The sequence below is a fragment of the Aulonocara sp. 'chitande type north' Nkhata Bay genome, linkage group LG3, assembly GCF_057382095.1.
Source record: "Aulonocara sp. 'chitande type north' Nkhata Bay isolate Kocher_YH1m ecotype deep benthic linkage group LG3, A_spYH_male_GT1.1, whole genome shotgun sequence".
Taxonomy (NCBI): domain Eukaryota; kingdom Metazoa; phylum Chordata; class Actinopteri; order Cichliformes; family Cichlidae; genus Aulonocara; species Aulonocara sp. 'chitande type north' Nkhata Bay.
In genome coordinates this window covers 35954261-35978822 of record NC_141346.1, presented here as the reverse complement: position 1 = coordinate 35978822, position 24562 = coordinate 35954261, and the positions used below count along the sequence as shown (strand labels likewise).

The following is a 24562-nucleotide window of genomic DNA, read 5'->3' as shown; positions in this document are numbered from 1 at the left end:
GCAAAAGCAGAGCCCTCACAGCTGGTAGTACAAACACAGTGACAACATGCGTATCAGATACCCTCAGTGCCAAAAGCATAAATATGAAAAAAATGTGATCACCAAGAATATCCTAAAAATGGCATTGAGGTGCGTGTTACAGTAAAGAAAAAAAAAGTAGCCAAATTTTCATCGGAAAATGTTGAATTTTAGTAAAAACAATGCTCTGTAGTTTGATACTGTCGTTACAGACAAAGCATATGTTTAAAGCCTTTGGACGCACATTTGAAATGCACTCATTCTCCTTATCAGCTGGAAACATTAAAGCCGTAAAATGACTTTTTCAAACGGATAAAAACTATTGAACAGCAGCAATGTTGAGCCTGTTCCAAAATTTGAATGTACATGTGTTGAAGGTGCGGGTCTTGTTGAATTATTAAACATACTTTCTTTAATTTTTCGAGCCACAAAAACAACAACTTTTAATTTTCTTCTGCTTGAGTATCGGCCTCGGGTAGCTCTACTTATCATTGCTCAGTCAGTCGTCTGTTTGTGCTACTTTTTTTCAAGGAGCAGCGGATTATTGGTAAGGGTGACTTTATGTGTTTAGTTACTTAAGTGGAAGTACTGTGGAAAGTTTTACCTTACATACATAGATCTACCAGTACAGCTTCTGAGGTAACTGTTTACAAAATGTTATAATCTATTCAAAGGTTCTTTGCAATTTTACATTGATAAACATTATCCTTAACACATTTGGCCCACATAAAGTACTATGGCCATCACACGGTCATTTAGAATTGTTTAAATAACTCGTGTCTTAAGTCCTTCCATCAAACAGAAAATTAAAAAAAAAAAAACATGGTTCACTTTTATATCACAAAACGTTAGAAATATAAGCCGTTCATAACAACCTGAAAGGCTGGGAGTTTAAAATGCAAACCGATGGAAGCAGAAGTAGAAGACTATAATGTCTCAGAGCACACGGTGTCTATTAATGTGTAGACATGTATAAATAAGAGTTTAATAAAGATGCTTAATTTCTTAAGAAATAAACAGGTGGAGTGATCTTTATCAAAAGTGGATGTTGCATCTGTGGCTAAACCACTGTACCCAAAAAAACTTTAAAAATCTACTGTGTGTGAGGCTGTGTAAGTAAAGCTTGCCCTTCACACCTGCGTGTAATAAACCATTTGTTTGGGGTTGTGGATTTGGCACCTCAGCATTGTGAAAGTGGGGAAACATGTTTCTGGCTGTGCATAAGATTCCTCCTTACAACTTAGAATCTCAGTTCTAAATGAAATTCAGATGTTTTTTTAAGTATGGCTAATGTATTATTTGACTTCTAAGGCACACACACACACACACACACACACACACACACACACACACACACACACACACACACACAAGAACAACACAGAGAAGAAGAAGAGGGGGTCGTTTTACTACACATCATAAAAACGCAATCATTCATCTTCCAACTGTATCTTTCTGTTCTGGCTTTAGAATCATAGGTTGTTTACTGAGCCGTACTTTGGGAGTCATACTGTTGTGATACTGAGGAGAAAAGGGTAAGGTTTGATAGACTAAACCATTACACACACAAAACTTGAATAACCTAAAGAGTGTGTGAGACTGCTAGCTGTGTTGTTCAGCATTAAACTCATCTACAAATGTGTTAGTAAAGAGCGACTTGTACTTCTGTCCCATTAAGCAACGGTTTAACAAATTTCACTGCAAACTATAAAAGGAATCTGGATTTATATAGAACATAGTAGTGATGGATTAAGTGCAGGAAACACTAGTATAAGGTGTCTATTGAACAAATCTCCTTCAGCGTTCAAAATGACCAAAGTGAGGCCTACAGGCGTTTCTCTCGGTTGGTTGTGTTCAGGGAAAAAGCAGCTAAATACACTGAGATTGCTCCCCATTGTTAGTGAGTTAACTCTGGATATCTGTAGGTTTTGTCAAACTTGGAGTGAACAAAAGCAGAAAAACAGTAAAAGATGCAGACAGTGAAAGTCTGGTTTATTTCATGAACACAATGAAACATTTTACAGTCCACAGAGCAAAGTAGCATACATGATAAATAGATACACATAACATGAGAAGTAAAACTCGTCGTCTTACCACATGTTATATTCTGTAAACTTAAAATAACCACAGAAATTAGAGTTTAGTGTTTTAAAGTCATTATTAAAAACATGAGTCAACATTACTGAAGTGACGCTTTAACGATGCGTCTTATCACCGTGTTTATGATGATAAAACATGTTCTCTCGTTAGTAGTTGTCTGCGCTGTCACTTGTCATGAAAATGTCCAGAGCCAGGGTTCCTCTTTAATCAGCATTGATCATTAATAGGGTCACAAAAGATTTGTCACATTATCCCCATAAACAAAATGCTTTTATAGAAATCATTGTGATACAAATATTTAGATTCTTGATTCACAATGTGCACGAACTCAAAATCTTTAGAGGTTCATATTTATAAAGTATCGCAAATAATACATTTATACCATTGTATGAGCTACACTTCTTGTAAAAAACTGATTGAAAAAAGCTCCTGTCGTGACCTTCCTTCTGTGAGGACACACACACACACACACACAGAGAGAGAGAGGGGGAGATCATTAGGATTGGAGGCGTTTTTGGATTTTCACTTATTGTTGGCTTTACAGTCACATAAAATTCAGTCCAATTTTTTTGCCTTTGCTTCAATTAAGGTGTTTCTTTAAATCTACAGCAGCTTCCTTTTCAAAAAGTTTACTGACATAGTAAGGAAGTAGCTAGGGAACTCAGTAAGTATGAGCAACAACAGCTTAGGGACTGTTTCTACAATAAAGAGGAATTCATCATCATCTGCAGTTCATCAAAAAAAAAAAAAAAAAGTGCCATTAAAAACAATTCAGCAGATCCTCAAAGTATGGATACAATCTGTTTTCAGCTGTAGAGGTACGCTTCATGTACTTATCAACATGCAGTTTAGAGGCTTGCATTAGAGTGCTTTGGTACTTGGGCCTCTTTTATTTAGCACGGTTATACCATTGTGTATTTAGCTATATAAATATGCTCAAGAGTCTATTGTATGTTTGTCATGCAATTAAAAATTCAAAAATATAATTTTTAAATCAGTAACTTTGCAAATTTAGAGGAAATGTTTTTGGATAACAAATGTGTCACATTTTCAACAGGGTTTGAATAATCAGCGTTAACACAGAGACATTTATGCGCTGGGTATAACAGACATCCTTACCTTGGAGCAGAGAAACACGGTGTATTGTTGCTTTTCTCTATTGTATAAGCAGCGCCCGACTGTCAGAAACGCTCTGTGCGGGTAGCAAAGTCGGATCCAACGCACATCCAGGAATCCGTGTGAAAGAAAGGTCTCGCTGCAGCTAGGCTCTCAGGATAGTCAGGCTTTTATTTATATTTGCATTCTGGTGCGTTAAAGCAGCCTCTGTGTCCCGCTTGGATCCTCATTCCGAAAATTCAGATATTTAAATAAAATGGTGAATTGGCTAGTGATGAGGAGCCACTTAGATCCGTAAAATGAGGTTTGATTAAATTAAACTCTTGTGAACAGCTATGAACTCTACCTCTCTGCTGATGTGTTCCAAACAAGCAATGTTTTCTACACGTCCAAACTGTGTGCTAACTACCTCACACCGCTGTGTCTGGGATCCGAAAAAATAAAAAGTTAAAACGCTATACCTTGGGGGGAATTGTGAAGTGCTGAGGAAACTACTGTGTGTCTGATGGGGTGTTTTTATATAGGTGGACTTGGTTTCAGTTGGCCTCTGACATGATAAGATAAAATAAAGGAAACTGATTGTAATGGAACTACAGTGCTGGGATGCTCTTGATAAGGCAGCCTCTTTTATTGTTTTATGACTTGTTTTGCTGACTGTTGAGGGCCTAACTGTAACCAACTCTGTCTAACTGTTGCAGAGTTAAGAATCTGTAGTTTTTAGAAGTAACACAAGAAAAGTTTATTTTCTCGTACTCCTGTGTGTGTTGGCTCTGCTTTCTGGGTCCAGCTTGTGCGCTGAACTTCGGTTCATGACACTAATAGTTTTAAATAGAGCACCACAAACAACAGGTATTCCTTTAGAAATAAACTACAGATTCTTAACTTTGTTTTTATAATTTATTTGAAGTTGTGGATCAAACATGATCAATAAATACAGAATGAGCAGAGCTGCTGTCTGACGATGGAAATACAGATGCTGAAAAAACAAAAGGCTGATCATCAACAGAGAAGAGTTCTGTTATCACATCACAGCCCTGGTTGGGGTCGGGGATAGCATACAGTATGAAAAACATCTGTGTGAATTATGACTGATAAATGCTGCTGACTGTGCACTGGTTATGCATCTTTATGCATATATATTTATGTGATCATGATCCTTAAAACAAACATTTAAATAAAAAACAGATTAACAAAAAATCTGATAATAAGAGCGACCACAATCAACTGGCCTCAGATCAGCTAACAGTGTATAGTTCACCTGTCTCTGCATTTAGGAGTACAGTTTGGTGACAGAGCATAAAAACAGTCTCACCTGATTCTTGATTCACTCTGATAAAGTTTTCATCATGTTATATACATCCAGCGTTAGCTCCTGGCTCTCTAGCTGGCTAACAGTTAGCTGAGATACCTGTGCTGTCCTCATGTGTGCTGCTGCCAGTTGTTGATTCTCATCAAATTTGCTTTGAAGACACTTTTTTGTTCTTGTGCTGTTGGTGCCTGTTTGCATCAAGTGTGATGATCACACTGAGATCAGGGACCGACCTACCTGAGAAACCTGAGATCTATTATTGAACTCCATCCATCTTCTTAACCCATCATCCAGGGTTGTGACCTATTAAGCACTTACTGAATTAAAAAAATACATAAATTGTAAATTAATAAAAATAAATTGGATTTTTTTAAATTACTATTGAGTTTTTATGTTGAAATCTTTATTTGTTACATAACAAAGTTTTTCCTGAAGCAACTGACAGTCTGATGTTTGTCTTTCCTGTAACATCAACAGCAAGTAAACCCAGAGCCACACTGACAGCACAAAGTTCAGTCATACCAGCAGGGGGCAGTGTGACACTGAGCTGCTCTGTGGAGGGCTCTGCTGGCTGGAAGTTTGACTGGTTCAGACGTGATTCACAGTTTTCTGGAGCTCAGAAAATAGGAGCTGGAAGATCAGAGCACACGATCAGTATTTCAGAAGGAGGCATCTATTACTGCAGAGGAGGGAGAGGAGATCCAGTTTTCTCCACAGAGGACAGTGCTGCAGTTACAATTCAGAAACAAGGTGAGGGTGAAATTTTGTTGTGAAATAAAACGAAACATCGTGATTAAACTGAAGTAACAATTGATTTATGATTTTTTTTTCAATTTAATATTTGTGTTTATTTGTTTGTTAGGGAAAGTTTTGGCTGCTTTGAAACTGCAGCACAGCTGGTCTCAGATATTCACTGGTGAGACAATCACTCTCAGATGTGAGATTCAGGGAGGTGAAGGAAAGGTGTGGAAATATGAATGGACAGCACCCAACACAAACAGCCCTCCAACATCCAGTGAATACAGGATCAGCAGAGTTTCAGTGTCCCACAGTGGAGACTACAGATGTCGGGGTAGCAGTGACTATCTCTTAACAGGATGGAGTGATGCCTTCAGACTGACAGTTTCATGTGAGTTGGACCATGATTCATGCTGACATTTAATGTTTTCATGTTTACATCTGTCTTAACAGGAAAACTCCAACAATGATCCAGCTGTCTGCAGGCAGCTCAGGACAACAGTTTTTCTCACTGTGCAAACAGAAAGGAGAGACACCATGGAGGCTCTTAAAATATCAGCAGTTTAAAGAGGAATGTACAGAGATGACAGTTTGATAAGAGAATGATAAATCAGTGAAATCTTTAGTTTGTTAAACAGTCTAATGTGTCACATGCAGGGAAACTAATTTTTTTTATTTACTCTGTGAATGTTTAAAGTGTGATTAGTGCTGTAAGAAATGTATTCTTTATGATGATTTAATTTTTTTAATGGTTTTGTTTCTTCAACAGCAAGTAAACCCAGAGCCACACTGACAGCACAAAGTTCAGTCATACCAGCAGGGGGCAGTGTGACACTGAGCTGCTCTGTGGAGGGCTCTGCTGGCTGGAAGTTTGACTGGTTCAGACATGATTCAGTCTCTTCTAAAGCTCAGCTCATGAGAGGAAATGAAGCAAACAGAGTTATTAGTGTCTCACAAGGAGGTCTGTACCACTGCAGAGGAGGGAGAGGAGATCCAGTTTACTACACAGAGGACAGCAGTGACGTCACAGTTGTGGAGACTTGTGAGTTTTAAACTTTCTGTTATTTAAGTTTTTCATGTGTTTCATACAAATGTAAAAATAAACATTGTGGCATCACCTCCAAAAAAACCTGCATATTTATAGCTCATTAGCTGCTGTTAGTCTTTAAATTGTGTTGTATTAAATATTTTTGGCCTCTCTTTCTAAATGCTTCTTCACCTTAAACTGACTTTAAGTGGACATGAAAGACTACATGTATGAAGCCACAGAGCCATAAAAACAAACAAACAAACAAACAAAAATAAAGGTTAATCCTGAACATGTTGTCATCCGAGGTAACATCAGGTCAGATCAGGGTCGGTAACCAGCGGCTCTTCCGCCCCTCAGCTGTGGCTCCCACAAGCTTTGGGTGAAAAAATTAAAAATAAAAGTCCCACACAACATCCCCCACATCTGCAGGAGGAAGTTTACAGAGTGAGAAAAAGAAAAGTGTGTTTATAGCAGCAGCTACTGCAGCCAGAGAGAGTCTGACAGGCCCAGCTGTGAGCCACATGTTAGTATCCAGCTGTTCACTGTGTTCACCGCCTCCAGAGGAAGAAAGTGTGCTGCTGTGACCTTCCCACGCCTCTCTCCATCTCTGCACTTTGCCGTAAGTTGACCCAGAGCAGAAAGCTAGTTAGCAGCTACGAGCCAAACTCAGAACACGGAGCATCAGCCAGAGGTCTCCGTGGGTCAGAGCCGTGGATCTGGAGATAAACCTGCCGTTCTGACACTCATGTCAACATGACAAAGTCTGCTTTCCATAAGGAGACAAATTTGTGTTGAAAGTGTTACAAATGTGCACGACATGATCAACAAGCAATGATTTGTGGCTTGAAAGCAGCTCACATTTGTGGATCTGTGTGAAGCTGGCAGTTAAATTAGACTCAAAACCCCACGTGGGCACGAGACGTGATCCGTGCGTGTCAGGTGATTCGTCCACATGTATTTAAGGTGTTGTGAGCTGTGTATTATCACCAGATATGCTGTTATTGTGCAATAAATATCTTTATGTTTTCGACCCTGAGCTGATGTATTTTATACTCAGGGCTGCCCGTGGCTGCATGAAAACAACAGAAGATGATCGCTCATTGAAATGGACTGAAGACATAATTATATACAAATAGTTTTCATGATTATTCTTCTTATTTTACAATTATTGGACCACAGCTACATTTTATTTACTTATTCTGAACTCAAACAGACCTGCAGAATGATGCTTTATTTAAAGTAGGCCTGCACAGGCCTGTGCTGTTTTTCTCCTCTTTAAAGTTTTTGTTAAAAAGTTCTTAAAAGGTAAAAAAGCTCTTCTTATTATTAAGACATCTTGTATTGTATTAAGTATATTTATTATCATCTCTGAATTATGGACGATGAATTTTAAAGTAAGAAATCTGAAAAACAATCCAGACGTTAAAATTTGTGCCTCAATGATCAGCAGTTACTCAGGTTTGTGTCGACACATTTGTACAATAGTTTGTGTGAACTGGAGACCTGAAAAGTTTCACACAAATCACTGCACACATCTGTAAATCTTACTTTCTGCTCATCAATCATATTATACACAGTTGTACCACTTTCAAGGTAAATTTGTTGCCATAAAAACAAGGATATACTGTCCACCTTCACTCCCTGTCTCTGTAGCAGTAAGTGGTTCTTCAAAGGGAAAATGCAGCTGTTTGCTGTAATGTTAGGATTTGTAGATCACTTTATAAATGTGGAGTGTGTGGAGAACAGGCTGTGTGAGTCAGATACACCAGTGGGCCACCACACGGTAAATAAATGTAAACACTGATTTTTAAATCCAGCTTCATTTACAGTCAAAATGTCACCAGGATGCAGTAAATCTTTCTCCTCTGAACAACAGAAAAAAGAAAACCAGGCTTCAAAATGACTTCATGTTTCTATTTGTGTCTAACTGGATATTTTTCTGTGAACAGTTCCCAGTAAGCCCACTGTGACCCTGCAGCCATCCTGGACTCAGATATACAGCGGTGAGACAGTCACTGTCAGATGTGAGATTCAGGGAGGTGAAGGAGCTCAGTGGACGTATGAATGGAGAGCAGCCAAGTTAAACACACCTCCAACATCCAATGAATACAGAATCATCAGAGCTACTGAGTCTGACAGTGGAGGATACAGCTGCCGGGGCAGAAGGGACTATTTCTTCTCAGAGTGGAGTGATATCATCACACTGACTGTATCATGTAAGATCTTTCATCCAGAGTATCTAAATAAGGAAAAAGCACTTCTTCTTTCTTACAGCTTTATAACTGTCTTTCATGTTGGTCAGTAAAATGTTTAGTTTTTTTTCCAACAACAAAAACCTGAACAGCAGCTTTTTATTCACAGTGAAGAGAACAAAACATATGAGAGTAACTTCTCTGCTGTGCAGCTCTAATACATGAAAGATGAAATGCAGAACAAATGCTGAATCTGTCTCAGCTGCTCCACCACATCCACTAAGAAACATTAAATCCACTGATTGTTCCTCATGTGTGTTTTTAACTTAGAAATGCAGCAAATTAAATATGAAAGATTAGTGTTGTGTTTGTGTGATAGTTGTACAGTTTGTTGCAGCTTCACCATTAAAGTTATGTGATATTTATTATTTCCATATTTCCACCAAGTTATTTCAACTGGTTTGATTCAGTCATTGACTTTTGTTCTTTTTCTAAACTGAACTGCAGATAAACCAAAGGCCAAACTGAGAGCTGATAACACAGCTGTTCCAGTAGGGGGCAGTGTGACCCTGACCTGCTCTGTGAGCCCATCATCATCATCTGGATGGAAATACTACTGGTACAGAGATGAGAAATCGTCTGAAGCCCTGACCACACAAGATGCAGTTTTCCACTCAAATGGACAAATCAGTGTCTCACAGGAAGGACTCTACAGGTGCAGAGGAGGAAGAGGAAACCCAGTTTACTACACAGAGGACAGCCAGTCAGTCAGGATTGGGAAAACTGGTCAGTTTAACATGAGGTCAGATAAATTCCTGATTAAGGAGGAAGATGAAGAAAAAAAAAACTTCAACATTTTTGACATTCACGTGTTTTTATTGTACTTTCTTGAACAGTAACAGCCTCAAACAGGCCTGTTGTGACTCTGTATCCAAACTGGTCTGAGATATACAGAGGAGAGACGATCACTGTCCGATGTGAGATCCACGGAGGAGACACTGAGTGGGATTATGAGTGGGAAACAAACAGCATGATAAAAGCTCCAAATCAAAATGAATACAGGATTAGATCTGCTTCATCATCCAACAGTGGAAACTATCGCTGTAAGGGCAGAATGAAAAGTTCACAGCATGAAACAACAGAGTGGAGTGATTCAGTCACACTGACAGTTTCTGACAGTAAGTAGAGTCATAGTTCATTTAACCTGGAAATAGAAACAGTTTGTAAAAATGTGTTTTTATTAGTACATGTTGAGATATTTGACATGTTTAGATAGTCTCACTCTTAAAGTTCATCAAAAATATTTGTGAGTCAACATTTTAGTGACATTGAATTCAGAGTTAAGAGACGAAAGATTGAGAGAAAATCTTTGTTGAATAGATGAACCCCGTCCTGTCCTCACTGTGTCTCCATCATGGCTGAGTCCTGGAGCCTCAGTAACTCTGAACTGTGAGGTTGAACATCCGTCTGCAGGATGGAGCTTCTACTGGTATAAAGCTGTTCCTGATCTATCAGAGAAATCCTCCAGTTATGAGCTGCTACCTGATGGCAGTGGGACTGCACAGGACTCCTACATCATTCATGGACAGACACACACAGCAGGATATGTGTGCAGAGCTGGAAGAGGAGACCCAGAGTATCACACTGATCACAGTCGACCAAAGTTTGTTTGGTCTGCAGGTCAGTTTGAGGATTTTAAATCTTCACGCTGATGATTTGAAAGTCTGTAAATCTGGCTGCATAACTATCAGGACTCTTGTGAACCAAACAAAAGTCAAACGTATATTTCCACTGTGATATGTTGATCCTAACATCTGTGAGCTTTGTGTCTTCACTGCATGTTGTTTCCAGATGTTCATTCAGCAGCGTCTCTCACAGTGAGTCCTGACAGAGTGCAACACTTCACCTCTGACTCTGTCTCACTGACCTGTGAGGGAAACTTCACTGAGTGGAGAGTGAGGAAGTTCTCTGAGGACGGCCGACTCTCTGACTGTAGGAGAATGACTGGATCCACATGTGACATCAACACATCAAAGTCAGATACTGCAGTGTACTGGTGTGAGTCTGGATCAGGAGAGTTCAGCAGTGCAGTCAACATCACTGTACAGAGTATGTTATTATACATTTACTTCTTGGATCTGAATGATTTAGACGTCACATGAACTTTTGTCCCAGCTTTGCTGTATGTGAAGTCATTTTATCTGGAGAAAAATAGCAGTTTTTAAATACACAAGATCAGATCTTCATGATGAAAAACATTTGTACAATCTGTTCTTATTATTGTCTGTCAGCTCTTTCTAAAAGTGTGCACCAGCTGATGTGACTGAAACAATTGTGTGTGATTGTGTCACAGATGATGGTAATGGTCCTATCCTAGTGAGTCCTGTTCATCCTGTGACTGAGGGAGCTTCTGTTAGTCTGAGCTGCAGTTTGAGAACACAAAAAATACTTTCCAATGTGTTTTTCTATCACAATGACAAACTTATTCAAAATGATCCCCGAGGGGAGCTGAAGATCTCTGCAGTGTCAAAGTCTGATGAAGGTTTCTACAAGTGTCAGTACTCAGGAAGAGAGTCAGCACAGAGCTGGATGTCAGTTAAAGGTGAGCAGGATCAAAACATCTGATGGATTTTTATAAACCAATGACTGAGAAGGAACGTTATATTGTCTGATTTAAGTCTCAAAGTCACTCGGCTCCATTTTATAAAAGTATTTTTTTTTTATAAAATTCTAATTTATTAATAATTAATTGCTATTTGTTGTTACAGTAACTGTGTCAGGAGCTGACAGCTCTTCGTCTCCTGTGTGGTTGATTGTTGGACTGGTTTGTGGAGTCTCTCTCATTATTATTCTCCTGCTCTTGTTGTATCGCTGCAGACAGTCCAAGTGTAAGAGCCTCTTTTCTGTTATTATTATTGTTATTATTAGTATTAGTATTGATATTGACATTTCATTGAGTATCTGTCACGGTTAGTAAACTAAAACACAACTTTATAAAATTATCCAAATAAAAAAAACTAGGAAAACAAATTTCTACAAATCTTATTAAAACAAACTTTGATGAAGGATGTGACAGTAAAGGAAGATTGAGACAGTCTATAAAACACAATATAATGAGATGATGGGAAACAGGTGGGAACACAGTGATAACTAATGCCCCTTTTCCATTAGTACATTGGTGGACAACTCCAGGCTTCGAGGACCGGTGTCCCTGCAGGTTTTAGATGTGTCCTTGAACCAACACAGCTGATTTAAAAATTAGGTCCTCAACATGTCCTGAAGTTCTCCAGAGGTAACAAACTAATAATGTGATTCAGGTGTGTTGACCCAAGGTGAGATCTAAAACCTGCAGGACACCGGCCCTCGGGGCCTGGAATTGCCACCCCTGCATTAGTACCTACTTGGATCAACTCACAACTATTCGAATCGTATTGACTGGTTTTCTATTACAGTCAAGTACCACCTAATGTGTGTGGTCGTCCTAATAGCAACGTGGCTGAGCATCCTGTGACGTAATTAGGATGCGTCAAACACACTACAATGAAGGTGGACGTTGAGGCGATGATATACCTGCTGCTCAGTCTGTGAATTTTCGTCACACTCTGGGACCACGGTGTTGCTTTTGTAGCTGTTTTCCTCATTGTTGGGTTTCAAAAATGGCTGTTTTGATTCTCATCAACAAAATACTCTCATAAGTCATTGAGTGACGCCACTGAGCAGTCAATCAGTGGGATGCAGGCTGTTGACGTCACATTTTGGGATCGCCTCGGATCGCCTGGAACTCCGGCTGAGTAAATACTGAAAAGTACCTGGTAACAGGAACAATGACCTGATGGAAAACCCTGAAAACCATGGTGACCTGACCTGAGTAGTTACTAATGGAAAAGAGGTTAACAGAATGACTATGGAGGATGTAAAACTAGACCCACGATACAGACGAGAACAGAGTCCAAAATAAAACAGGAAATGAGTGACACTGAGACCTGGAGTAAGACACACGAGCTTGACGCAGACAGTAAACAAAACATGGAGACCAGAGAGAAAGAACAGAGTGAGAACACAAGGGGATAAACAACCTCTCATTAACCAAATAGACAGATAACTGTAATGTAAACATAACATCATACGAGAAAATGAGAATGTCAACAATACAAAATACAGAACTATGAAACTAAGAATGATCAAAAATAGAAAACCAGAGAAACCAAAACATCAAACCCCGGGTCAACCATTCAGGGACCTTGAAGGAAGCACAGGCAGGAAGTTACCTGCTACACATTGTTACCTGTTGCACCTCCAGTGTTGGGAAGGTTACTTTTAAAATGTATTCCATTACAGAATACAGAATACATGCCCCAAAATGTATTCTGTAACGTATTCCGTTACGTTACTCAATGACAGTAACGTATTCTGAATACTTTGGATTACTTAATATATTATCATGCTTTTTACAACAACGTGAATGTACTATTGCTGTGTGATTTATTACTATTACTGAAGGTGCGCGACTCCGAACTGTAGTAAAGGGACCTCTGACTAATACGGCGGGGTCCCTGTCGGCTGGCAGCCAAAAAATAGCTTTACTTTGTTGTCTGGGTCAACTTTTCTTGCGAGAGACAGAGAGAGGCGTTGAAAGGCTGCTCCAACGGAACTTATTGTTTTCGGAGGAAAACACGAACACGGTGTACAGTCGAATCTTAATAGCTTACTTACAACTGGGCTCGTCAGGCACTCTTCTTGGCTGAAGTGGTTATTATTATATTTACATGCTTCCAGCTCCCGTTTTTCCTCGATGACAACTTGTACCTTTCTACTCCCCTTTTTCTCCCTCCTCGCGCTCACAGACACATAGCGTGTATGGCAGTCCATTCTCCCTGCAACACGGACTACACTGCCCATGATGCTACATTCTTTAGAGCTATGCTTGTAGCATTCTGCCTGTTAGCTTAGCACAACAACAACAACAACAACAACGAAAAGGCTCTCTCTCTCTCTCTTTTTTTTTTTTTCTTTTCATTTTTTGTCCCGTTTGGATCTATAGCCATCAGAATTGTTATCTTGAGGCCAAGAAAGATGCCAAGCGGATTTATTTTACCAAGTGGATCATCATGGCCTTGCCATATTGGTCCATTTGATTGACCTTTATTATAATTATGAATTTATTTTATTTTTAGTTGCAAACGGGACAGACATGACTGGGGGATAGGACAGGGGGAAAGAATGAAAGAAAGAGGGGGAGAGAAAGAAAGAAAACCAAAGGGGAGAAGAGACGGTGAGAAGGGGGGGAAGAGAGAAAAAAACAAACAAACAAAAAAAAAAAAAAAAAAAAAAAACTCCTGGGTCACCTGTATGGAGAAAAAAACAGAGGAGACAGCAAACAACAAAGAGCAACATAATAATAGAAAAAAAAAGCACCATCACAATAAACTAGCTAGCCATAGATATCAATAGTTGCTAAATAATAAACGATATTGTGCAACACTCAAGATAGACAGCGCACAGTGTGCTTTGACGCAGCAGCCAAGAAAGCTGTAGTCCGCGTCTGTGAATACCCATGTGTACACCTGTGTGCACACCTGTGTGGATCAGCATGCTTGCATTCCAAAGGTTTCTCCATGTAATGATCTGCTAGGGAGTGTGGGGAGCCACAGCCCTGTCCTTTATGGTATCAAGCAGGTATGGAGGAGATCAAAACTCCAGACATCCAGAGGCCCCCAGAACACAAGAGACCAAGGAAGACCCACAGAGGGGCAGCTGCGCCACTGTCCCAGTAAGAGCTAAGGAGAGTCCCAGATGAGGGCTCATTCAGCAGCCGCAGAGCAGAAGCCAGGGGGAGTTGCAGTGACGCGGCCATGAGCTCCGCCGGCAGCCAGCTGTGCCTGAGTGACCGAGCCCCAGGCCGAGAGGCCGGGGGCACCCCACCTCCGAAATGGCCCGAGCGAGCCCCAATAAGCGGCCGCCAAGGAGTGAGCCGGTGTGTACCCGGACGCCCACCCCCAGATACAAAGAACGCACCGACACCTGAGGGAGTCCGCCACCGGTAGGGGAAGTGGTGGTGGGTGGAGATAGGCCTCCAAACCTTGGAGGGCCCGAGATGTCCCCAGAGAGGTGGCGTCTGATACCCAACCTGACATATAGACACAAACATACAGGCACACACATCCATTCCCACCCTCATGCTCTCATATGCACTTCACACTCAACCGACGTGGAGACAGACATAAAGAGACGCTGTATACACGATCACACTCCCCAAGCGTACTCTACAAACCGGGTCTAGGTACCCTTGCCCCTGGAGGGGGGAACCGCACCCAGACCCAGGTGGTGTTACTCTTTTCCCTGCGGTGGGGAGAGGCAGACCGCCCCGACTCCGCAGCAGCAGGGAGGCCCCACACCCCAGACCGCAGCCGGATGGCCAACTCCTCCTAGCCCCCCCGCTCCAGCAGGCCGCAGAGAATGGGGGTGAGAGAAGACTCCAAACCTCCCTCCACCCGCTCATTGTAGTGTTGATGCATGTGTGTTCTAAGGTGCAATTAAAACCCAGGAGGGCATGGAGCTACCTGCCAAGGAGCAGCAGGTAAGCGCATAGTTCCTCCTGCTAGCCCTCAATGTCTACGTGCATAGCTGGACTGGCCATCGGGCATACCGGGCATTTGCCCGGTGGGCCGCTGGCGATTTTTTGTTTTTATGGGCCGATCGATTTTTTTTTTTTGGAAGGGTATAAATAATGAAAGGTGTTGGATTGGCCAATTGGTCATGATCGACTCTGGGCTGGACCAATTACAGCCAAGGAGGTCGGATGCACCCGCCCCCTTGTTTAGCAATCTTATAGACGAACTAAAGAAAATGGAGAACAAAAAAGGAAAGGAGGTGCAGAAAAAATTAGGGCCAAAAAGAAACAAGCCCTTCAGGCAGACGCTGCCAAATGTGTAAAAATAACTGAATTGTTTGGCGGTGGCTATGACAGAGCTTCCACAGATTTAGCAACATCAGCAAGTGGCGGAGGCCAGCAGGTGGATAAGGGAAAGGGGAGGCAGGAGGAAGAGAGACCGAGGTGGCCGCCGGTCATAGTGGCAAGTGAACTGAACTTTAGGTAAGAGGTTATGACCTGCTGTCTATCTGTGTCAGATATAAACCAAGTTTAGTTGGAGTTTGTTTTCGTTGTGCTGACTTTTTACAGTCGCTTAGAATAACTGGTACTGCGTACTAGCTAGCATGACGGCGTTTATATACTGCTGGGCGGGTGCTATGAAGTTACTGATAGTAAATTGTATTTTATGCTTAAGGTTAGTTTCTCAAACTCCTCACAATCTTAACAAATTGTGCCAATCCTTACATGTTGCACCAGGCTGATTTATCATCAAAAGTGGAGAAGTCCGTGACAGGAGACAGAAGAGCAGCAGAGAGAGATGGAGAGATGACTTTATGTCATCCATGAGGGATGCATTTGACATATGTTTCACATATTATAGCCCAACAAGTTACTCATAGCAATTTAAATACGAGCAATCAATTTTTGGCAAATACCGGAAATCACTTTTTGGCACAACACCGGCTATTGCAGTTAATAATACAACAGCTTCTTGCCATTTTTTGTGTTTCTTTTTATAGCTGTGTAACTGAGTTCAATTGAAAGCCTGCATGCGCTAGTACCTGTTTGCCACAAGTTCCCAGAATCCTTTGCGGTTTCTGAATGACGTCACATTTTTGGTGGGCCGGTCTCTAGTCAAAATGCCCGGGCCGATTTTTTGTCCCAGTCCAGCCCTGTCTACGTGTATTTAAAATTGAGAGGTGGGCAATGATTCTTGGGTTGAGGTGTACACCCTGATGGTAACTTGGACTCCGTGTATTGTGCCCACCCCCAAGATCCTATATGTATGTGTAATGAGGGTGTGAGTAATGTGAATGTCTAAGTTGTGGGATCGCCCAGGAAACACACAGTCGCAGAGAGAGAGAGAGAGAGCGTCGCCCTGTAACCATGGCAACCGTAACGCTGCCGCCTGGAACAACAGAACGTAGCTGTCAAACAAAACCCAATCAGTCCTGACCCGCGACAAAATGAAACAGGAAAGTACCGCAGTGTAATCCATTTATTTCAACAAAGTAACTGTATTCTAAATACCACCTTTTTAAACGGTAACTGTAACGGAATACAGTTACTCATATTTTGTATTTTAAATACGTAACGGCGGTACATGTATTCCATTACTCCCCAACACTGTGTACCTCCAACAGTTACATCATGGTAGCTGAAGGGTCATCAGCTGGGAGCCACCCTTCATTGATGTTTTGCTCCATTAATCATGGAACATCTTGTGGTGGTGGAGCAATGGGTGGAGGTCTCCCTACTGTCCCTGCAGCTGACCCTAGAACGCTTGTCTTCCCCACAGCTGGTCTTTCCAGATCTCCATTAACTTTCACATGTCTTAGATTCAGTTTGTGCTCAGTTTTTATTAAAATCTAGTTGCACAAACATCTAAATAACCAACTGACTACATGCACAAAAGATCAGAAACAAACAGGATTTTATAAACTGATTGTATCTTTAACTCGACTGAAAGAATCCACAAATGTTATTGTTTCATATCAGAACAACACAAATAGTAACACCATGATGGGTTCATGCTCTGAAAATATCTGATAGTCCTGTTGTTGATTTAAACACAACTAATGAAACTCTGTAAAAGGTTTTTCTGTTTTTTCATTTATCTTTGAAAAATGTGTCATGTTGGTTTTCATGTGTGAGCCACTGAAACACTGGTGCAGTACATCATGTGAAAAGCACAGAATAGCTAGAGATGAAACAGTCTTTTAATTTAAGGAAACTGGCACCATGTCATTGGTTTACAATTGTGTAACTAAAATATGAACATTTCAGGTGCAGATAAACCCCCAGATGTCATTTACTCTAATATTGAACTGGAAAACTTTGGAAATAAGTGTGAGTATAGAAAACATATACAATGTAGAAGAAAAGCCTGGAAAGTTTTTGAAAAGTTTAAAAATATATTAAATGTTTTTCTTTTGTGGATTCGATCATCTTCACAGGGAAGCATCATAAAGCAGAGCAGAGTGCTGTTTACTCTGAGGTGAAGACGGGAGCTGCAGGTACAGTCACAACAGTCTCATTCAGTGTTTGTACTTGAACATGTCATCACATCATTATATTGCAGGTAATTATAGGTCAACATGGAGTTTAGTTATTCACTTACTAATCAGTGTTTCAGCTTTACTGAATCACAGCATCCACAGATTCTGACCCAGACCTCAATCACAAAACACACACATGCAAAGCTGAAGTGTCACAGGCAACAAATGATTTTTACTTAGATTTCTTTCACTGTAGTTGTAAAAAGTTTAAATTCCATATGTATCCAACATGTTTGTATCATATCTGTGCTGAACAAATGTGTCCTGAGCTCTGACGTCTCTTTTAGAGGACAGTCTGATGTATGCTGAGGTCAAACAGCCCAAAAAAGAAAAAGCCAAGAAAAACAAAGGTGAGCAAAGTCTGCCATCATCTCCACTGAATATTGTTCATCATGTTTATCTGCTCTTACAATGTAAATCTGTTTATTTTAATATTTGTATTTATGTATTCACAATCCATCAGCTTTTAAAAATCTACTATTTTATCTTTGCATTAGTGGACACATCCAGTTTCCTCCTGGTTAATGATATTATTGTTTTCAATGATCTTCTCTTCATTCACAGGAAAATCAAGTCCTGCAGCTGATGCAGCAGTTTATTCTGAAGTCACATCAGGAAGCTCTCTCAGTAATTCTGCTGCCATGCAGGCTGATTTATTCTTCACATTATTAAATGTCTTCAGCTCATAATATCTTTACATGTTGGAAATCACTTTGTCTTTTTGTGCTTGTCTTACAGGTCAGTGAGGAGAGCTGTAGCAGCAAAGCCAAGAAGAAGCTTTTTATGAAGCCACTCTTGCTCCTCTGCTGCCCAAATATCAGACATGCTCAGCTTTATGTGCAGTTACAATATTACATCATAATATCATATAGAGTTAGTACTCTCTTATAGCATAAAGCATACTGTGTTCTATATAGTCAGCTGTTTTTATATTCTTAAAGCTTTCTGTATATAAAACTTAACTGAATGTTTCCTGTTTCAACATCAGTGAGAACAAAGTGTGAAATATGTGATCTTTAGTAGCTGATAGCACGACTTTAAGTCAGCAGTGTTACATTAAAAAGTACTGTTATGGGCAGCAACACATACTTTTACTGTATTTGTTTAAAAATCTACATTATTTAACCCTTGTGTTGTCCATGGGTCATTTTTGTCCTCTAAAGAAATCTTTTGCTATCAAAAATGTATTTGTTATTCATCAAATGGGCTGAAAATAACAGAAGTTATTCATTACTATACTATGAATGATTGGAATAAGTTTCAAGTAATTTGATTTATTTATGTGGTTTTTATTGAATTTTATAACGTTGTTGGCCCTCGTGGACAAAAATGACCCCAAAGTACAAAGTGTTGCAAAGAGCCGTATTTTCACACCATACTGTTTTCAAACATCTTTGATCTTGGATCACTGATGTGTGGGGTCAAGCACTGGTCATAACAACCACAACAGGCAGCACAATGAGGAGGCAGGTGCTCTATATTCAATGAAATTTTATTTATACAGCGCCAAATCACAACAACAGCCGCATCAAAGTGTTTCGTATTGTAAGGTAGACTCTACAATAATACATACACAGAAAGTATCCTCAAAAGCCTCCATTGCACTGGAGATTTGCATACTTTGATGAGCATACTTTTTTTTACCATGTTGTGCAAAGCAATGACCAGTAGGACAAAGCACATATTGTCCTCTAGTATAATGAGGAGGGAGAATCAATGTTCAGGAAGATCCAGGGTTAGAAGATATAGAAAATATTGTCAATATTTAGAGCACATGCTACCCTTTCTCTGAAAAAGCACATCAGCCACCTGCAGAAGTGGAAGAAGGCTATGAAGTGAAGAAAAGTGATGAAGAATCTGAACTATGTTCAAGTAGGTTCTCAGGCATCCAGGACATGGTAGTCTGAGGAGCTTGGAGAGAAAGTGACTGGGCTTCTTGAAGTTTCTTGAATTTTCAGAATGTGAAACTGAAATAGAAGATGTGTCAGAGGACTACACATCATCCATTTCAATTATGATGAAGACAAAGAATCAAGCAGGAAAGAGGAATCAGCTGAGACAGAGGAATATTTGCAGTAACGTGAGGAAACACTGATCTGGTCTTCTAACCTTCCCAGTGACAGACGATGCATGACTCTCTCATGTGCCTCAGAGAAAGATGATCTACCACAGTCCAAGCACATGTGCCAGGTCCCATACTCCTTCAGTGGCTTTTCTACTCGAGTACTGAAAGCATTATACACAGTGTATTCTGCTTGTATTCTGCTTTTTAACGTTCACATGCCAATGGATGCATCAGAGACCAAGTTGGGGTTCAGTAACTTGCCCAAGGACACCTTGGTAAGAACTCCAGACTAGAGCACACAGAGATTGAACCAACAACCATCCAATTAGCAGATGACCTGCTCTACAGCCAACTCAATGATGAACAAGGAGGGACAACAAGAGAGGAAGAAAAATGGACCGAATGCAGCTGTAGGCATATGTGGGTGTGTTGATTCTTACTGCCGTGCATCCAGTAGAGTCGCTACGGCCAGTTTATGACATCCTGAGTCTGGTAGAGAAGTTTTCATGCTGACACAAGATTAATCATAGAAGCACAAAAAGGACATAATTTCTTGATAAAGACACAATAGATGATCGTCGTTCATGACACAAACGTGCTCCCATTTGAGGTGTATGATGTGTGTTGGTGTTGACTTGACTTGAAACACAAGTGGGTGTTCCTCCTGCTGTGATGTAAGATCCTGGTACTGATGTGACTGTATGAGCACCAAGTCCCCTTCAGAGGACTCTGTCCCCTCCAACAGAACATCCAAGTAAACCAGGGAACTTTGAGACAAAAACATGGGCAGCATGTGATGCAGGTCCAGCTGTACATGGAACATGCTCGTGTGCGATGGCAAACCGTCTGTCCTGCAGTCAGGACACGAGTTGTCCCTAACATTGCAGGTTTCCAAAAGAAAACAATCACCTGTAACAGCTTGTTTACTGTATATGCCCCTTGGCCTGCAACTGCAGAAAGAATGCTGTCCATGATGGGACCAGTGCAGAGGAATAAACCTGAGCTTCCTCCTGCACTTGGGTCAAATATGGACACGCCTTTGTCCTCATGAAAGTTTGCCTTCACTCAGACTCATGCCCTCCTACCATGCCAAAATATAGAAAACTGTCAGGCAATGAGTTGGAATAAAGTTGAATAAAACCTTGAAACACAGAGATGGATGATATTTTATACTTGTTGCTTCAAAGCAAACGGGGTCATTTTTGAGCCCTGAGGACCACAGGTGTGATTATGTGCTGCCATTTAAAATTTATAAATGGTTCAAAAAAAGAATTCTCACTAAAGTTCAACATACAGCACTCTGTATGTTGAACTTTAGTGAGAATTTTTAAAAAAAATTTCTTTTTTAAATGTTTAATTTTATTAAATATTTAATTTTCTTGTTTTATTTTCGCTAAAAAACAGGGTGTATTTTTTGTAAACAAGGTCTGGTGGCCCTAAAATGTAAAATGTTGGGTAAATTATGTGTTAATGTGTTGGTCTTAAGTAAAACTAAGGTGTAACACTGAATTGATTGACAATTTATACTTTATACTTTAAAAAAACAGTCAAATGAAGTGGGGACATTTTTGACCCCTGAGGACCACCAGTGTGATTATTTGCTGCCATTAAAAATTTTCAAACGCTTGAAAAAAAACTTTCTCACTAAAGTTCAACATACAGCACTCTCTAGTTATTCAGATAGTCAAAATTATCTAAACAATTAAATATTTAATTTTCTCAATTTGTTTTCGCTAAAAAACAGGGTTTATTTTTTGTAAAGAAGGTCTGGTGGCCCTAAAATGTAAAATGTTGAGTAAATTTTGTGTTAATGTGTTGGTCTTAAGTAAAACTAAGGTGTAACACTGAATTGATTGACAATTTATACTTTTTACTTTAAAAAACAGTCAAATGAAGTGGGGACATTTTTGACCCCTGAGGACCACCAGTGTGATTATTTGCTGCCATTAAAAAAATTTAAATGGTTCAAAAAAAAAATTCTCACTAAAGTTCAACATACAGCACTCTCTAGTTATTCAGATAGTCAAAATTATCTAAACAATTAAATATTTAATTTTCTTTTTTTATTTTCGCTAAAAAACAGGGTTTATTTTTTTGTAAAGAAGGTCTGGTGGCCCTAAAATGTAAAATGTTGAGTAAATTTTGTTTTAATGTGTTGGTCTTAAGTAAAACTAAGGTGTAACACTGAATTGATTGACAATTTATACTTTATACTTTAAAAAACAGTCAAATGAAGTGGGGACATTTTTGACCCCTGAGGACCACCAGTGTGATTATTTGCTGCCATTAAAAATTTATAAACGCTTGAAAAAAAAAATTCTCACTAAAGTTCAACATACAGCACTCTCTAGTTATTCAGATAGTCAAAATTATCTAAACAATTAAATATTTAATTTTCTCAATTTGTTTTCGCTAAAAAAACAGGGTTTATTTTTTGTAAAGAAGGTCTGGTGGCCCTAAAATGTAAAATGTTGAGTAAATTTTGTGTTAATGTGTTGGTCTTAAGTAAAACTAAGGTGTAACACTGAATTGATTGACAATTTATACTTTATACTTTAAAAAACAGTCAAATGAAGTGGGGACACTTTTGACCCCTGATGGCTCACATTGTATGCAAATCGGGAGGACATCACATAAATGATCTGATCAGTACTGTGTGAATTTGAATGTAATGAATGTATTTCTTGATTTCTTTTCTTTTTTGTTTTGTTTTGGGGGTTTTTGCTTTATCTTAAACATTTTTATTCATTTTCATGCATTTATAGTTAGATTGAATCTGAATTGCTCAACTTGAATAAAAGCTTCTAAAACTGAACTATATTTTTGACATTTAAAACAGATTTGAAGGATGGGTCGGGTGTATCCTTCGTGGCCCAACCTATCCCAAAATTCATAGCGCGGCCCAGCCAATTCCAGTTTCCAAGAATGGCGGCAGCTACTTAGTTTTAATATTACTCTTATTACTCTTTCTGGGTTACAAAATAAACTTTTAAGATATTTTCAGCTGAGAATGTAGCTGTGTGCACTTCAAATATCTGCTCTGTTTATCAAGACATCACATATTGGCAAAAGTGCTCCTTTTTGTTACCCACCAGCTCGATAGCTAGCCGGGGTTTCAAGGCTCACAAGAGCCGGCGAGAACACTGAACTCCCCGGCACATCATTTTCAGATCCCTGCGGTCTTTGGCTACTCAGGTTAAACATGATCTAAGTCACTTAGATGACTTAAAAAAATATATTTTTTTGGCTTTTCTCAGTGTTTTATTTGTTCCTGAGTAAATCGGTTTGGCTGAGATTAAAGTTATAGTTTTTACACAGCTGAATAAACATCACACAAAACTGATTAAAAAGAGTGAGATGGTAGAATTTACTCCAGTGTCCTGTTATATTTTAGATAGCAAGGAGCAGACGGCTGAGTTTATTATTAAACTTTACTGAGACAATCTGCAAATTTCATTAAAGTTTAATAAACTATCATCTAGTCTTTATTTTTAGTTGGCACATATCTTAAACACTTAATGCTGTAAGCTAATGATAGTTATATAAGAGCAGATGCTGCTGGTGCAATAAGCTGCACGTTTTACGATCCAATGGATGCATGATCTGATTAGTCAACTATCAAAATAAGCATTTGTGGCAGCCTTAGTCTGAAGTCATAAAACAAGAATTGTGTATATTTTTTGATGGGTGTATTTTAAAACTGGAAACATGACGATAGAGAACAACCTCTTTGTTCTTCTGAGCGGTCTGTCGTCCTTACACGTGTGTAACAAACTGTTTATTCTGCTGTTTGTCTTTTTATCAGAGGAAACTGAAACATCTCATGATTTCTGGCTGTGCCTGTGGGTTGAGCCACAAATCTTCTGTTCAGCAGGTTTGATGTTTTCAGCAAACTTCACACAGCAGAGGAAACAAGGAATTCAAAGAGCACCGTGGGAATTTCATAAGCAGCTGTTTTCCTGATTGTTGAGTTGTGATTTGCTCATTTAGTGCTTCTGTGTTCAGTTTGTTTGCTACCTGATGTGTTACTACAATATTTTAAGTTATTTATTGCAAGTATTCATTATCAAAAATACATTAAGTCATCGTTTAAGGACGTTTTGTGTAGTACTTTAGTACAAAATATAATCACTGGGTTGTGTTTGGAGTTGGTTGCCAACAGAGGGAGTCATTTTATTATGACTTCATCTGCTTGGCTGGATGTTAAATATTAGAAGATAAAAGTTGAAGACTTTGACTTCAGAGTCTATTATTTCCCATGTCATGTTGCAATAAATAAATACAATACACACAGTTTTCTGTCTATAAAAACCAAAGTGTGATGAGCCTTAAAAGTGAAAGAGGATGAATTATTTCTTCTGAGCAGCCTTCAGTGCTTTTGTCACTTGGTGGAAATGATTTTAGTATCACACTCTGTGTTAGTTAGTACACTTTTGCAACATATGTATTTTGTTTGTATGCTTTTATTTTGAAAAGTAGTTTTGTTACTTCCTAACCTCATCCTCGCAATGAGGTAAACTTAAACTTAGAGCAAAGAGGACATAAAGGAAGTCGCGGCAGGAGGCCGTGGAGCTGTTTCTTTGGAACCAGTGTCAGACCTGGAGGAGGAGCCAGACCCAGTAACAGGTGATATACAACTGATAGACGACAGAGTATATCTTTACCATATTATTCTGATTTATTTTACGGCTGTTGTCACTTCATGCATAGTATTCTCTTTCATTGCTAGTTTGCTCTGTGTGATTTTATTTTTCATTGCATGGCTTGTTTTTATTGTTTTATTTAGGAAGAGTTCATCTTTTAGTTGGCTTTAAAATACAGGAATTAACTGTAAATAAATATAA

At 39.4% G+C, this 24562-nt stretch overlaps 2 protein-coding genes across 2 annotated transcripts in view; both read left to right on the top strand.

Annotated features, from left to right (window-relative positions):
* The window catches only part of LOC147335394 (basement membrane-specific heparan sulfate proteoglycan core protein-like), a 53506-nt gene extending 34793 nt beyond the window's left edge, over positions 1–18713 (top strand). Inside the window, exons 15-26 of the mRNA XM_086286061.1 lie at positions 5021–5299; positions 5406–5672; positions 6051–6323; positions 8261–8527; positions 9884–10183; positions 10355–10612; positions 10857–11105; positions 11272–11391; positions 17382–17444; positions 17552–17611; positions 17941–18003; positions 18218–18713. Of these exons, the coding sequence (XP_086142187.1) occupies positions 5021–5299; positions 5406–5672; positions 6051–6323; positions 8261–8527; positions 9884–10183; positions 10355–10612; positions 10857–11105; positions 11272–11391; positions 17382–17444; positions 17552–17611; positions 17941–18003; positions 18218–18342 (2324 nt within the window). The 3' untranslated portion in view covers positions 18343–18713. The remainder of the gene's footprint in view (positions 1–5020; positions 5300–5405; positions 5673–6050; positions 6324–8260; positions 8528–9883; positions 10184–10354; positions 10613–10856; positions 11106–11271; positions 11392–17381; positions 17445–17551; positions 17612–17940; positions 18004–18217) is intronic.
* Positions 8732–9689, top strand: LOC147335395 (uncharacterized). The gene is made up of 3 exons (XM_086287772.1): positions 8732–8816; positions 9011–9289; positions 9406–9689. Exons 1-3 carry the CDS (start codon positions 8732–8734, stop codon positions 9687–9689), a joined length of 648 nt encoding a protein of 215 aa, XP_086143898.1.
* Positions 18714–24562: the final 5849 nt, after the last annotated feature.

Excerpts from the sequence above, each read along its gene's own strand:
- LOC147335395 (XM_086287772.1), top strand. The coding sequence starts at position 8,732 with ATGAAATGCAGAACAAATGCTGAATCTGTCTCAGCTGCTCCACCACAT. Across the intron at positions 8,817-9,010 it reads ATCCACTGATTGTTCCTCAT|ATAAACCAAAGGCCAAACTG; the intron begins GTGTGTTTTTAA and ends ACTGAACTGCAG. Across the intron at positions 9,290-9,405 it reads AGTCAGGATTGGGAAAACTG|CCTCAAACAGGCCTGTTGTG; the intron begins GTCAGTTTAACA and ends GAACAGTAACAG.